At 41.1% G+C, this 13,700-nt stretch overlaps 1 protein-coding gene across 1 annotated transcript in view; it reads right to left on the bottom strand.

The window, feature by feature from the left end:
• The window catches only part of LOC115653499 (atrial natriuretic peptide receptor 2-like), a 40,095-nt gene that overhangs the window by 22,240 nt on the left and 4,155 nt on the right, over window positions 1–13,700 (bottom strand). The window contains exons 3-9 of the mRNA XM_030566862.1: window positions 13,547–13,679; window positions 10,871–10,994; window positions 8,565–8,669; window positions 7,797–7,899; window positions 5,960–6,105; window positions 2,743–2,815; window positions 346–493 (exon numbers count right to left, since the gene is read on the bottom strand). Coding sequence (XP_030422722.1) covers window positions 346–493; window positions 2,743–2,815; window positions 5,960–6,105; window positions 7,797–7,899; window positions 8,565–8,669; window positions 10,871–10,994; window positions 13,547–13,679 — 832 coding nt within the window. The remainder of the gene's footprint in view (window positions 1–345; window positions 494–2,742; window positions 2,816–5,959; window positions 6,106–7,796; window positions 7,900–8,564; window positions 8,670–10,870; window positions 10,995–13,546; window positions 13,680–13,700) is intronic.

Here is a 13,700-nt window from a genome sequence, read left to right as displayed (position 1 = left end):
TGACTCAAAACCTTAGCTCCAACTGAACTTGAATGCTGTGGATGTTCAGAAGCAGAGTCAAGTTTGCAGCTCAGTCCCACAAGCATTGAAATCTCAGCAAGAGAAGGAAAAGGGGCATCCAAAAATAGAAAACATCAATGTACATCTGAGAATATCCTTCAGCTTGAGTGTGTTAGGAAGGCCAAGTTAGTCCCCTAACGTTCCTGGCCCTAGCCCAAGCAGAGGAAAACTAACCCTCACATTATTTCCAGGTGATAACACAGCAAGAACTGAAAGCCTCCTTCTTGCATGGGTGTACCTACAATACACAACATAACACAAAGACTGACTGACATATAAGCCTACTATATCCCTGTGTGGGTGAAGTGCTGTTTCCTGGATGTGTTGACAGCTGCTGTGCAAGAACTCAGGGCAGTGATACAGCTGGCGTTGGAGTTGCTGGGTGCATGGGCTGCACTAATGATGCTGCCCATTGCCGTCCGTAGCATGAGATCTAGATAAAAAAAGCCATTGAAATGCACATTATATGCAGGTGCATCTGCAGAAGACTCCTGAAACATATAAACACAGGAAACTCTGCTGCCCCTGGCACCAGAGAGCAGGCTCATTTATGCTTGCAGTAGGGATGCTTTAATTTAGGATTCGACTGTTAACATGTAACAGGGTGACTGTGGCTGACAGCCATAGCCAGTGGCCTCTCCCACTAACATCAGTAGCTGAAGGCAGTTCCTCTGCCTTCAAAACTATCAGCCCTCAGTGGAACAATTTAAAACACAGTGAGTGTCATTTTATGCAAGGGACAAAGCCAATAAAGGAGGAGAGAGTACAAAAAACCCCAAACTCCAAAACCTCTGATGTTACAAATCTATTTAGGACTCTTTGAAGAATTTAAAATTATTATCATGGGAAGTGATTCTGACATTAAAGGGAATTCAAAGCAAAGCAACAATCCAACTGGTTGAAAAAACTAGAATATCAACATTTTTCATGTCTTTTTTTGTGGGGGGGAGGTGATGCTTTGAGCTGGACAAAAAGTAACAGAACTACATGGGGAGCAGATTAGACTGACTCATGAAAAAATGTGCACAGATTGGATCTTATGTTGAGGAGAGCTGTAGAGATAGTTAAAGAGAGGGATTATAAGTACATATGAATTCTGCCCTACAATACCTGAACTAGAAATGAAGAGACCTATTAGGTTTCCAGTTAATTTGCATGCATGTAATAGACTAATATTTTCTTGACGTGATGTTTGCACTCCAAGTATGTCTGTTAGACATATGGCCAACCTCACTTAGATGTCATATATCTCCAACTCTTCAAATTTCCAAAAAACGTGAGTCTATCCTGCCACCTAGTTGCTTTTGTTTATCTTCCTTGAACTCTGTCTAGTGCTAATTGTTATGGTCAAGGGTTATGCAGAAATGAACTCAATATCCCAGTTGAAGTCACCTCAGAGCTAGAGAGAGGCAGAGGCATAATGCCATGGAACAGGGACATATCAACTCAGCACTCCACTGGCATTTTGTTACACACACAATCTTGGCTGCTTTTAGTAAATTAGACTCCTTATTAATCTGATATCTGTTCCTTAAGCCCATGAAGGGATCTCGTTACACTACTTAGAAATGAACACACAGCTCCAAGTATCCATACTAAATTAATGCAATAAAGTCTTATCCTATTCACTTGTACTGAACAAGATATTATATATTAAAGCAGATGGGACCTTTTCAGCAATACCTTGTGGAGGCAGGACTACAATTATAGAGTCAGATCCTGAGCTAGCGCAAACCAATGAAGTTCCAATGACTTCAGTAGAGCTACGTTGATCTATACCAGCCGATGATCTGGCCCATATATTTCTCCAGCATATGATAGCAATAAATGACATGGTGAGTTACATGCTGTACAACGAATGTACAGGCTGTATGACAAACTACAATAATGCTCCTACGTTAAAAAACGTCCAAGTGGAAAACAAATATAATTATGGTTTTACACATTAGCTAAATTGAAGTGATGATGAATTACTTCACCTCTGGATAACACACAGTGGGACAAATTAAGCACTTGGTTACATCTGTGCAAATCCAACATCGCTCCACTGAAGTCACTTAAAAAGAATATGTCAGATCATAAAGCAACTAGGGCCACCGCCATCTGTTGTGCCCATTTTCACATATTTCCAGAGGGGATTTATGTATTTTTGATCTATTCCTTTGTCTTTTGTTTGTAAATCACCATAAATTACAGGAAAAAAGCCCTCAAAACATATGTGGGAAAAAAACACTGACCTTTACACTATGTCTACACTACTACTTATGTTGGTATAACTTAAGTCACTTAGGGGTGTGAATAAGCCATATGCACACACACCCCAGTGACATAAATTACACAGACCTAAGCATGATGTGGACAGCACTGTGTCAGCAGGAGGGTGCTGTCTCCTGTCTGCTTAGAGCAGCTACGCTAGAAGCGCTGTAAGAGTTAGTGCAGCTGCCCTGCTGTAAGCTCTCTAGTGTAGCCATAGCCAAAGGGTTCACATTAAAATAACATCCTCAAAGGAAAACTCCAGTGATCAGCTCACAGATGCTGTGGTGACCGGCACCTATTAAAGATAGATCCTCCTCCTTTAGGTCAGACCCTTATGGAATGTGGGTATATGTCAGTGTTGTGCTTCATTTACACAACAGGATGTGCATTGATGATAACAGCATCAAAATGACAGTCTTTACAAACCTTGTTTGATGCGGGAGAAGTCTATAATCCAGCTTTCATCCCAAAACATCTTTTGCTTCTGATATTGAAACCACTGCAGAAAGCACAACAGGCCAAATTCATTCCTGGGGCAACTCTATTGGCTTCAGTGGAGTTGCACTAGGGATGAGTGTAGCCAATAAATGATTAGTTGTACGGATATTTTCAAATATAAAATCCTACAGGTGTCTGAACAAGAATCACCATTTTAGCCTCCATCCTCTCTCAACATCTTATTGACTTACTTAGAAGTAACAGATCTGGATCTAACACCAAAATAAAAACATCAGTAATTCTGAAGACTAAAGAACGTGACATTTTCTAGTGGACAGGCTGATAGTTTCGGTCCATGTTTGCATTTTTGTGCACTGCACTTAGAACCCAGCTCTTACCCCAGTGATATGGTGAACATCATTAAACATCTTGGAAATATCCAGTGTTTAAACAAATTTCATTTCCTCCCAGATAAGCAGCAGTTACTGGTCATACAGGATATGACAATCAAAATCAGGCTCCAGAATAGCAAATTAGATGGAACATTATTACACAAAGTACTGTCGCTTGTATAACATTAGATGGGACACTGTCACTATTTTGTAAATAAGATGTATGTCTAATAACTGATGTACCAAAAAGTTGTCAAGTACAATAAACCCATTTTATACAAACACATATTTGTCTGTAGATCAAAGTTGCAGGTTAGCTATGATAAAATAACAGAAGACAATTTAAACACAAATATTAGATGGTCAGCATTTTGCCATCCATCTCATATTACCTTCAACAGCATGCATTGGATGGATGACAAGTAACAAAAACCCAATCTACACAAGAGTTCTTGTGACATCTTGGGAAGTGGTGGCAGAATTTTGGGAGAGCTCTGGGCCTGATTCTGAGCCCAGAAAATCAATGGGAGTCTTTCCACTGATTTCAATTGGCCTGTGCTTTCAGGAAAAGATGTATTTTAGTGTGCAAGGACCATAATCAAACAAAGATGATAGGACTGATTCAGTACCCACTGAACTAAATGGGATCCTTTCATTGATTTTAATGGGGGCTGGATCAGACCATATGAGAGAGAGGATCATTGGAGCATTGTGCTTTTGCTGTATACTGAAACCTGGATACAAGTGACCTTTTCAGCTCTGTTTATAAAAACAAGTTTATACATTGACTAAGCAACAAGCAGCAGAGAACACTAAATAGCAGCTACCTGCAGAAGCTAGGTAGATGATACTTAGCATGCACTCCAGCATAAGAGGAAAAATAACAGAGTCCCTGCAAAACAAAGAATATCTGAGACAATAGGTAAATTAGATTTATTCTGGAGGACTCACAGCTAAAACATGCATACGTGAGAAGGGGGCTAGCTGTTTCCCTAACTCTTATGATGACTTTAAAGTTATCCACTGAAATCTGGTTGTAGGAGCTTGATTGAACTCCAGCCTGTCTTGCAAAGAAGTGGGAAATGGAGGGCAAAGTGGTCTGCGGTGTATTATATTGGAAGATCCTCAGTAAAAATGTTTGAGTAACAAACCAACAGTGAATCAACATATGGGGTTAGAACCTTCTGCTGGACCTGAGCAGTGCCTATTTGCACCACCATGAGAACTGGCCCATGGTAATGGGCTTAGGAAACCTCAAGATACTCATCCAATTGCAATAGTTCAAGGGGCCAATGCTGTACTCCACTGTAGTCCAATACTGACCCTCTCACTGTGATAAGAGTTTTGTCCAAGGAAGGCATGCAGGATCAAGTCTACTTTATGTCAATACATTTGATACTAAAACATGTAAAGAGGCTTAACAGCTGTATAACTGATACCTTTCTATGATTTAATTAATTCATTACATTGGCCTGTTTTCTCTTAGAAAGTAAAATATTCCGGTGCCCCACCAGAGACTCTGGATACATTTACACGGAACAATTTCCTTCCATGAAAATGCTTTTCAGAAAAGTAGTCACAACTTTCCAGTTCCCATCTGGAGTCTCTCAACACTCTTCCCAGCAATGTCTGTCTTGCCACTAGAAAAAGCTGGCAAGAACAAAGGGGTCTTGCATTGTAACCTGAAAGGTAACAGATCTGGGTTGTGGCAATCTGAAGCAGGAAGCTAATTCCACAGTTTTATCTAATTATATGGCCTTCAGCATGGTAGTATCTAAGTGTCTCCCAGGACTGTGACTTTAGATTTATTCTCACAAGAGCTCTGTGAAGTAGGCACTTATTATCCCTATTTTACAAGTAGGGAACTGGTGACTTGCCCAAGTTCACATAGGAAGTATATGATAGAATGAGGAACTCAATCCCAACTCAGTGCCTTAACCTTATGATCATCTTTCTTCCCCTGAGCCAGAGCATCCTGACTTCATTCCCTTGCAATTAACCAGGGGGTGTTAGATTGAGCACTCCAGATGTCTCAACCACAGCAGTGTGGCATGAGGAGAGAAGTGATCCCTGGCATAACAAAGAGCCAATGCATTTATAGGTTTATAGGTTAAAACCAAGCAAGTTATCCATAATGTACACAATCAATACCATGACTATACATCTGCAAATATTTCCCTGGCAACAGCTTTCTATAACGTTCAGAAATTAATGTATGTACCTTCAGATACAGAGGAATCTATAGGAATGCAAACAATAGAAGGGCCTATTCTGCAGAAATATAGTAAAAGAATAAGTAAAAATAATACATCTTACATTTATCCAGCACTTTTCATCCCAAACGATCACAAAGCATTTTCCTTATATTGATCTGTCCTTTTATGCATACACACACACCTTTCTGTATTCCCCCAGTGAGTCTGTTATAACAATTAATAACTAAAACCCAAGGACTGGAAATGGACTGAATCTCCTAAGTTGAGGAGAGGCTCCAGCTGGTGTTAGGATGCACAGTCAGGCACGCCAGGATCATTACAGAGAAGGTGTAATCCTAGCTGTCAGCCCCTTGTGAGCCATTCTCCAGCAACGCGGGGCTGCTCTAAACTATATATGGGCTGGTGTAGAAAGGGCCCCAGAATCAAGCAGCAACTTTTCCTCCCATTTCTCTTCTTCCCCTTTGGAGCTACTTGGGGGATTCTGTGTGTAGCAGAGAACCTGTTCTGATGCTTGTAAAGAGCTGTGTTATAAACAATAAAATACTGGAGACACCATGATGGAAATAAAAGAGAAAGAAGATTTCATTTGACACTTACCACTATTGTCAGAATGAAGCCAGCACAGACTAAACATATTGGTAAAGCAATTGCTATCTTGGCATCAGCTGTGAGTGGGCATTCCCCACAGTCAGCTGGACATGTGGAACAGCTTTCATCTTCTTCACAAACACCATCTCCGCAGACTGGGCAAAAAGGGATGTAGAGAGCAAAATACTTGAAAATAGCTCTATCCACTCTTAGGACTGAATTCAGTAATAAATACATAGGGCTCCTGAGCTGGGGATCCCGGAGTGGCCACAGAATATCTGAAAGAACAGGTTTTGAGGGATTCTAGGTATTTTTGCCCTGCAGTTGAAAGCTGTGGATTTTAAATGTAATCTAGGGACCCTTAAAATACACTGACCTTAGACTAACTGTGGACATCAGAGCTTTTGACATGTTGTTGCAGATAGAATCATAGATTATCAGGGTTGGAAGAGACCTCAAGTCCAACCCCCTGCTCAAAGCAGGACCAATCCCCAAATGGCCCCCTTGAGAATTGAACTCACAACCCAGGGTTTAGCAGGCCAATGCTCAAACCACTGGTTGTTGCCTTTTGTCTGTTTATTTCTTGTCATCTGTCTTGCCTGTTTAGACTACGTTCTTGAAGACAAGGCCTGTCCTTTACTGTGTATACTCAGCCCAGCCCTTGGGAGACCCAGGGGTCAGGAGAACAGAAAGCCATCTTTGCCCCCTTTCCTTTCAATCAGCAGGGCTGGTATTCAGTAGTATGAATAACTTCAGGCAAAATGAACAAACCAACCCATACTTGGAGGTGTTTCAAATGAAAGCTCATGAAGATTAGAACCAATGTCAGATGTAATGTAATTTAAATGGAAGTTGCTCTGTTTGAGAAGCCCAACATCAGCAAATGGTCACAAAATTGAAAAGTATCCTCAAAAGACATGATCTTTACAGATGAGATGTTCAAGGAGCTGTCTGTTTTGTTTTGTAGGCAACAGATCCAATGGCAAATGATAACTTCATTAAATAATCACTGTTTTCTCATTTCATTTACTAAAACATAATCCCAGTGGGAATTTCTTTAGATACTTTAGAGTGAAAGTCAATGGCAAAACTCCCATTAATTCCAGTGGGGTCTGTATTTCACCCACGGATCTTCACTACTAGAAAGCTGTACCTCAGATTCTCAAGCAAGAGGAGACTTAGTGCCACTGAGATAAGCAAAAGCACAGATCTCCTAACTACCGAAATGTTTTGGAAAAAAATTGGTAATAATTCTGCCTGCTTCAGTTCTATTCCATTATAATCTGTGTTCCAGTACTATGCCCATCACAGAGGTCTCTGAATGTCTAACAAGTATATTAAAATGAACATAAGAGCACTGCATTGGGCAGTGTTTTTGAGGTTTATATGAACAGTAGCACCAGGCTCAAGGATCACTTGTGTTTGCACGTTAGCTGTCATGCCTCAGTCTAGCCTGCTTCCTGTCTGATGATGAGTGGCCATATACTTCCTATCTGATGATGAGTGTTCATATACTGGAAAGAGACCATGTGGTAGAACAGTTTTGCATCCCTATGACATCCCAACAAGCCTTGTAGTGCCTGAAGCTGCTGGTTCTGGTATTTGATTTCAGCTGTTTGACCAAGTGCAGCCTTTTACAGGGTTCTCATGTCCTACACAGGCAATGAGAAGCTGGAAAAACTTTAGAGATTTCAAGTGGTTTGAAAAAGAATTGTGGAACTATTTGATGGGATACATTCACCTGTAAAGGGGCTATGAGGGCTTTTGTTCTTCTAACCTACCAGTACAATTGGAGGGCTGAGTAATTCCTGTTTAAAATATGAGAAGTCTTTATTTCATACTGTACCGACTGCAGGTAGAACAGTGGTTTTGGCTTCCAGAGCAACTTGCATTTTCCCAACCCTGATGTGTGCGATGAGAGAGGTCACCCCCACATGAACCAAAACGACCTGCCAAACAAACAGCCATTTCTTAAAATTTCATACATTGGACTTTTTTAACACCAATAATCTAATCTCCTTTCCCCTACATTTATTATTTCACCTTCTTCCTATTTGCAGGCAATGGAGGTCTCATAATCTTCCCATCAGCTTATGTCACAACATGATCAATTGCTCCAAACCTCATTGGATATTGTTAACATAATGGATGCTATATGGCTACTCAAGACCTCTGTCTCTCCACAAGGGAGTCTGTAACTCCACCCAAACCTACTGCTGCACATGCAGTTCTGTTGACTAGGTCAGCCTCTGGGAGAGGCAAAGTCTATGTTCTTCCAAGACTTTTGGGGTGCAGATAGCCTCAGCTATTTCCATAAATGTTTTTGAGACATGTTGGCGAACCTCACGGAGCTGCCATGAAGTGAGAGAAGTGAGACAAGCAGAAGTAAAATCCAGTCCTCTGGAAATAAGATGCTAGGTGCACTCAGTTCCCAGTAAAGTCAGTTGGAAGCTGAAAGCACTCACTACCTTGCAGTATCAGGCCTTTATCTTGCAGACTTTATATGCACATAACTCCAAATGAAATAAATGGGCAGATTTCCTACCTAAGGACTGTGGGATTTGGCCTGCTAGAAAAAAGGTCTAGAGCATAGTATGCTGTAAATGTACTATACCTTGGCAGTCCAGTTTGTCTGACTCATTTTTCCAGCTGTAGATAAGGTGTGAGTAAATATCTGGCCATCATCTGGAATCCACGGGCCACATATTCCACCTTTCCCCTTTACCAAACAGAGCAGTTATATCAATAGATAATAAAACAAGGAAAATTCCAAGCCTTAATACTCTGAAATTTAGTGCTCTTTGGAGGCCTTGTGCTTTATTCCAATAACTAGCAATGTATTATTCATTATGAAATGCTCAATCATAAATGACACCATTGTGAGCTAAAATAAAACACAAACAAATGGAAAGGAGCACATGGATTGATAATCCAGTTTAAAATTCCACAAAATTCTCACTCACTTAAAGTCCATGAGCCACATTCTGTCCTCATCTAAAACTGGAGTATCTTTACTGAAGTTAACGGAGTTATTCTGTATTGAGTTCACTATAACCAAAAGTAGAATTTTGTCCACAATTTTTTATTCTCTACATGGTAGATTCACTGTAGCTCTCTCCTTCTTCTTTTTTTTTTTTGACAACTATGGGATATGGTGTTTCTTTCATGAAAGTTCATATTTCCAGAGCATTTCTCATTAAGATTGCATCAACTTTAATTTCCCAGCAGCTGCAGCCATTGAGAATTATAATGGCTATCTGAGGATCATGGGTTTTTAAATGGCTTAATCCTTCTTGCTAAATTTCAGATATCTATTCAGGCATTTCTGTTCATGCACTTTAAAATAAAGTATGCAAAAAAGAAATGGATTGCTCATGCTAGCTGAGGTAAAACCAGGAGTAATGGTCTCAAGTTGCAGTGGGAGAGGTTTAGGTTGGATATTCGGAAAATTTTTCACTAGGAGGGTGGTGAAGCACTGGAATGGGTTACCCAGGGAGGTGGTGGAATCTCCTTCCTTAGAAGTTTTTAAGGTCAGGCTTGACAAAGCCCTGGCTGGGAAGATTTAGTTGGGGACTGGTCCTCCTTGAGCAGGGGGTTGGACTAGATGACCTCCTGAGGTCCCTTCCAACCCTGATATTCTATGATTCTATGGTTCTGCCTAAAAATATGACACCATGTTGAAAGCCCCTGCTTAATGGAAAGAGCTTTATTTGTAACTATCCATTCACTAGCACAAGCCCACTTTCCTACAGCAGTTTTGCTCTATGGGGGCTATTTTATAGATGCTTGCCTTGTCTAAGCAGGAAAGCTCAAAAATATTTCAAACTTTAAAAGCAAGAGGCTGAGTGGTGCCTTTGTGCTAGAATCACTCACAGATCTCACCGTCCCCACAAGGATTTGGGGGTAGAACACCTCCACAACAGTGTACCCTCACTCTTCCCACAGAGGGTGCTGTGTGGACACGGGAGTGATACTGAGGGAGGTGGCAGCCAGTGGGCAGACTGAGGGAGGACGGGGCATGCTGACAGGATGCATATGGTGCTGTGCAGTGCCAATGGAGATTCCAGCCAAAAAATTACACAGCCACAGGCTGGATGATATTTCTGTAGCCCCCTTCATTCGAGGGGGAGTCAGCTGGGGAATCCCTAACAGAGTGGTTCCAATCGAGCTGTGCTGACAAGGAGCAGGGCTACAGCTGCTGTGGAGGCACCGGGGCCTTGGTGCAGCTGGGTGAGATGAACATGATTTATGGGCTAGACATCTGCCTTCTCTCCTGCTGAAAGAATACATTTAAAACGTAATGAGTGGACTCTCGCAGAGCTTCCTCTCCTTTCTGGTCCTGTGGGTCCCTCTGTCCCTCCGTAAATACAAATAGAGTAAACTGGAGCCATCATTTTAAATATAGTAAGTACACAAAGTGAAGAGGAACAGACTCTGCCCCTCTGCAATTTAGCACAAACACTCGCCTTGACTTCCGTGAGCCAGGATTTCACCCAGTCTGTTTGAGTACAAGTACCCTAACAGAATCCAGAAGAAATGGATGGATTCTTCTTGCAGGGCAAAGTCAGCCATCAGGAGCTTATTGTCTGGCCTTTGAATGCTTTTTCTACCTTGATCAAATATGATAAAATCAGTTCACATAGGGCCCAACCCTGCAAGACACTGAGCAGCTCCCACTGATCGTAATGGAAACTGCTGGATGTTCAGAACCTCTGAAAATCAGGATGTTTCGGTCTCTTGCGGCCTGCTCCAAAGTCTGATGAAATCAATGGCAGTCCGTCTGTTGGCTTTAATGAACTTTAGATCTGGCCCTAATATGGATTTAGGGGCCTAATTTTAGGCCTTCATTTTTCATTATGTTGACCTGGCTATTAAAGTATCGCATCTAGCATGCAGAATAGATCCACCCAACGTACTAACCATGAAGGCCAAAGGGCAGGAGTGGATGTTGGCGTGATGGATGCAGCAGTTCTCTCCATTTGCATCTTTCCAGTTGGAAGGGCACTCTTGTTCTTCACAGAACTTCTTGGCTGCCGCAGCATTGCTAACCATTTTTTTTAAATACAAAGAGAGGATTTTATATTCTTTCTCATTCTTAAAATTTTTTAACAGGCATGTAATGAACTCCTGATCTTTACACTGCACAGATATACACAGCAGGAGACACACTGCTATTTCTTTATATGGTTTTGCTGTGTGTGGAAATAGCCCCACAGCGATGGATTTCTGCTGTCAACTGGGCCAGCATCTGGTCCCAAGCAGAAAAGGTCTGGCAGCTATTAATCCTCCAGCAGCTGCCGACTCCTCAGCCTGGCCCTCCACCCTGACACCACCACCAGATGGGGAATCTTGGCCACACAACCCCTGGCTCAGATCCTCATGCTACTTTTGATGATGTCCATCTCTACTTACAGTCTCTGCACCATCTCACATGAGTGATTGTCTCTCTGAACTTCAGGACATTCCATTGTAAACATTCTTTACTTCAAAACAATGTAACTGAATTTTTTCAAGTGTGGCTTACTTTGTAGATATGATTGAGACTTAAAAATCTAAAGACTTTATATAATGTACTGTTCCTGGATTCAAAGCTCTATGAAAAAACCAACAGTTTTTATCCCATTGCAAACTGTATTAACTGACAAGTAATTTGTAGTGTTATAAAAGGAGGATACATTTTAAGGGAACAGAGTAAAGGTTCACCTAGGGCAAATTTTTCAAGAGTGTTTTAAGGGCAGACTTACAAAGGGGTTTAGGCACCTAAAGATGCAGTTAGGTGGCTAGTAGGATTCATAAAAGTGCTGAAGCAGGAGAGACACCTAATTCACAGTGAGTTCTCCTAGCTCCTAACTTGGAGTTAGGCACCTGACCTGCTCAGCACTTTTGAAAATCCCACTAGCCACCTATCTGCATCTTCAGGCACCTAAATACCTTTGAAAATCTGGTCCCTGGGCATTTTTAACATTTTACTCCTAAACTCTAAGATCTCCATTCAGCGAAGCACTTAAGTACTTGCCTCATTCTGGGCCCAATACAAAGCCCTGGGAAGTCGATAGAATGATTCCTGTCCACTTCAATGGCCTTGGGATCAGGTAGTTAAAGCAAAGCAGCATCCCATTGATGCTAACGGGACTTACGTCCCTGTTTAAAGAGAGGCACATACTTAAGCATCTTGTTGATCTGGGTCCTAAGGGTCCTGTCTTTGCGTGTTTGATACCTGTGTGTATTATTAATGCATTCAGAGTGAGATTTTCAAGCATTCCTAAATCATTTATGAGCACAAGTCCCATTGGAAAGACTGTAGCAATAATCCTACTTCCAGCTACTGGAGAAAGTTTATTTTATGGCTATGTCATCACAATACTATACTTTACTGCTATGACATTATAGCTATAAATATTTTTGGGAAAATGTAAAAAAAGTTTTACTATTACTATTACAGATCATTACTAAAGTTTATCCAAAAGCCCTCGGTACCTAAATGAATGAAATACAACTTTACGATTAAAGCCACCTATACTGTGAAAATTCCTCCCCCCCCAGCAACAATCTTGAATATCAGCTTTAAATTGTAAAGAACATGTAAAAAAATTCTCTCTGAAGAACTACTCTCACAAATCGAACCTTGTAAAAATGAACACATGGGAGGGCACAGGAACATTTTCTGTGTAATCTGAATTTTTTAATTTACCATCTTTTTTAACCCACCAAATACAAAAAACAACATAGAAAATGGTGAAATGAGGTTAAGGCCCCAATCCTACATTGCTCTGCATGGATCATAGTACATGACTGGGACCTAAATATGCATCTCAGTGATCCTATGTCACAAGCTGCCTAGCTTTTACACTTGTCATTCCAATGGCATCATGTTAATCTCTCGATTTTGCCTTATTATACACTGTTACGTTTGTAGAAGTCTCTGTAAGTGTGTTGATATAGATACATTAGGAAAATTCTGGCTCCATTGAAGTAAGTCAGAAATTTGTCATTGACTTCAGCAGTCACAGGCTTAGGTCCATACTGTAGTTAATGTGTGTGTTGGACATTAAAAATTATTAGTAGTATTATTATTCATATTGAGATCTATAGGCCACAACCAAGTTGGGTCCCAGTGTGCTAGGCTCTGAACAAACATATCCCCACCCCAGTGATCTCAGAATGCAAAAGGTAAGACATAACAGTGGGATGAAACAATCAGGATGGGATGAGGATGGGAAAGATGAATAACAAATATAATAGCATGTGCACCACCCAACTATTCAGTAGCAGTGAGTATTATTATTATTAATACAAATTATTGCTTGTATTACCATAGTATGTTTGAGCCCCAGTCATGGACCAAGGCCCCACTGTGCTAGGCACTGTACAAAGAACAAAGAGGTGGCCCCTGCTCCAGAGAACTTACAATATAAATACAAGACAAGGAACAACAGATGGACACAGAGAGCACAAAGGGGAAGTACAAGTAAACAATAAGACAATATTGGTCAACAAGTTCGGCAGTGGTCTCATCACACCAGTGGCCTACCCAGTCCAAGGAGCTTAATACATTGACACCTTGTCTACACACAAACCTGCACCTGAAGGTGGTACCTGTGAGAAAGGAGTCCGTTTTGCACAGCATAGTGGTAAAAGTGATCTGAAGCAAAGACTGCGTATGTTACATTGAAGAACTCCCCACTCACAGCCTTTTCTGGAGGTCTCTGGACCCAGGCCATCTCAAGACCTAGAAATAACACACAGTTGT

The sequence above is a fragment of the Gopherus evgoodei genome, chromosome 6 (assembly GCF_007399415.2).
Source record: "Gopherus evgoodei ecotype Sinaloan lineage chromosome 6, rGopEvg1_v1.p, whole genome shotgun sequence".
Lineage (NCBI taxonomy): Eukaryota > Metazoa > Chordata > Testudines > Testudinidae > Gopherus > Gopherus evgoodei.
The sequence above is the reverse complement of the archived record's forward strand: the minus strand, read 5'-3'. Positions and strand labels throughout refer to the sequence as shown.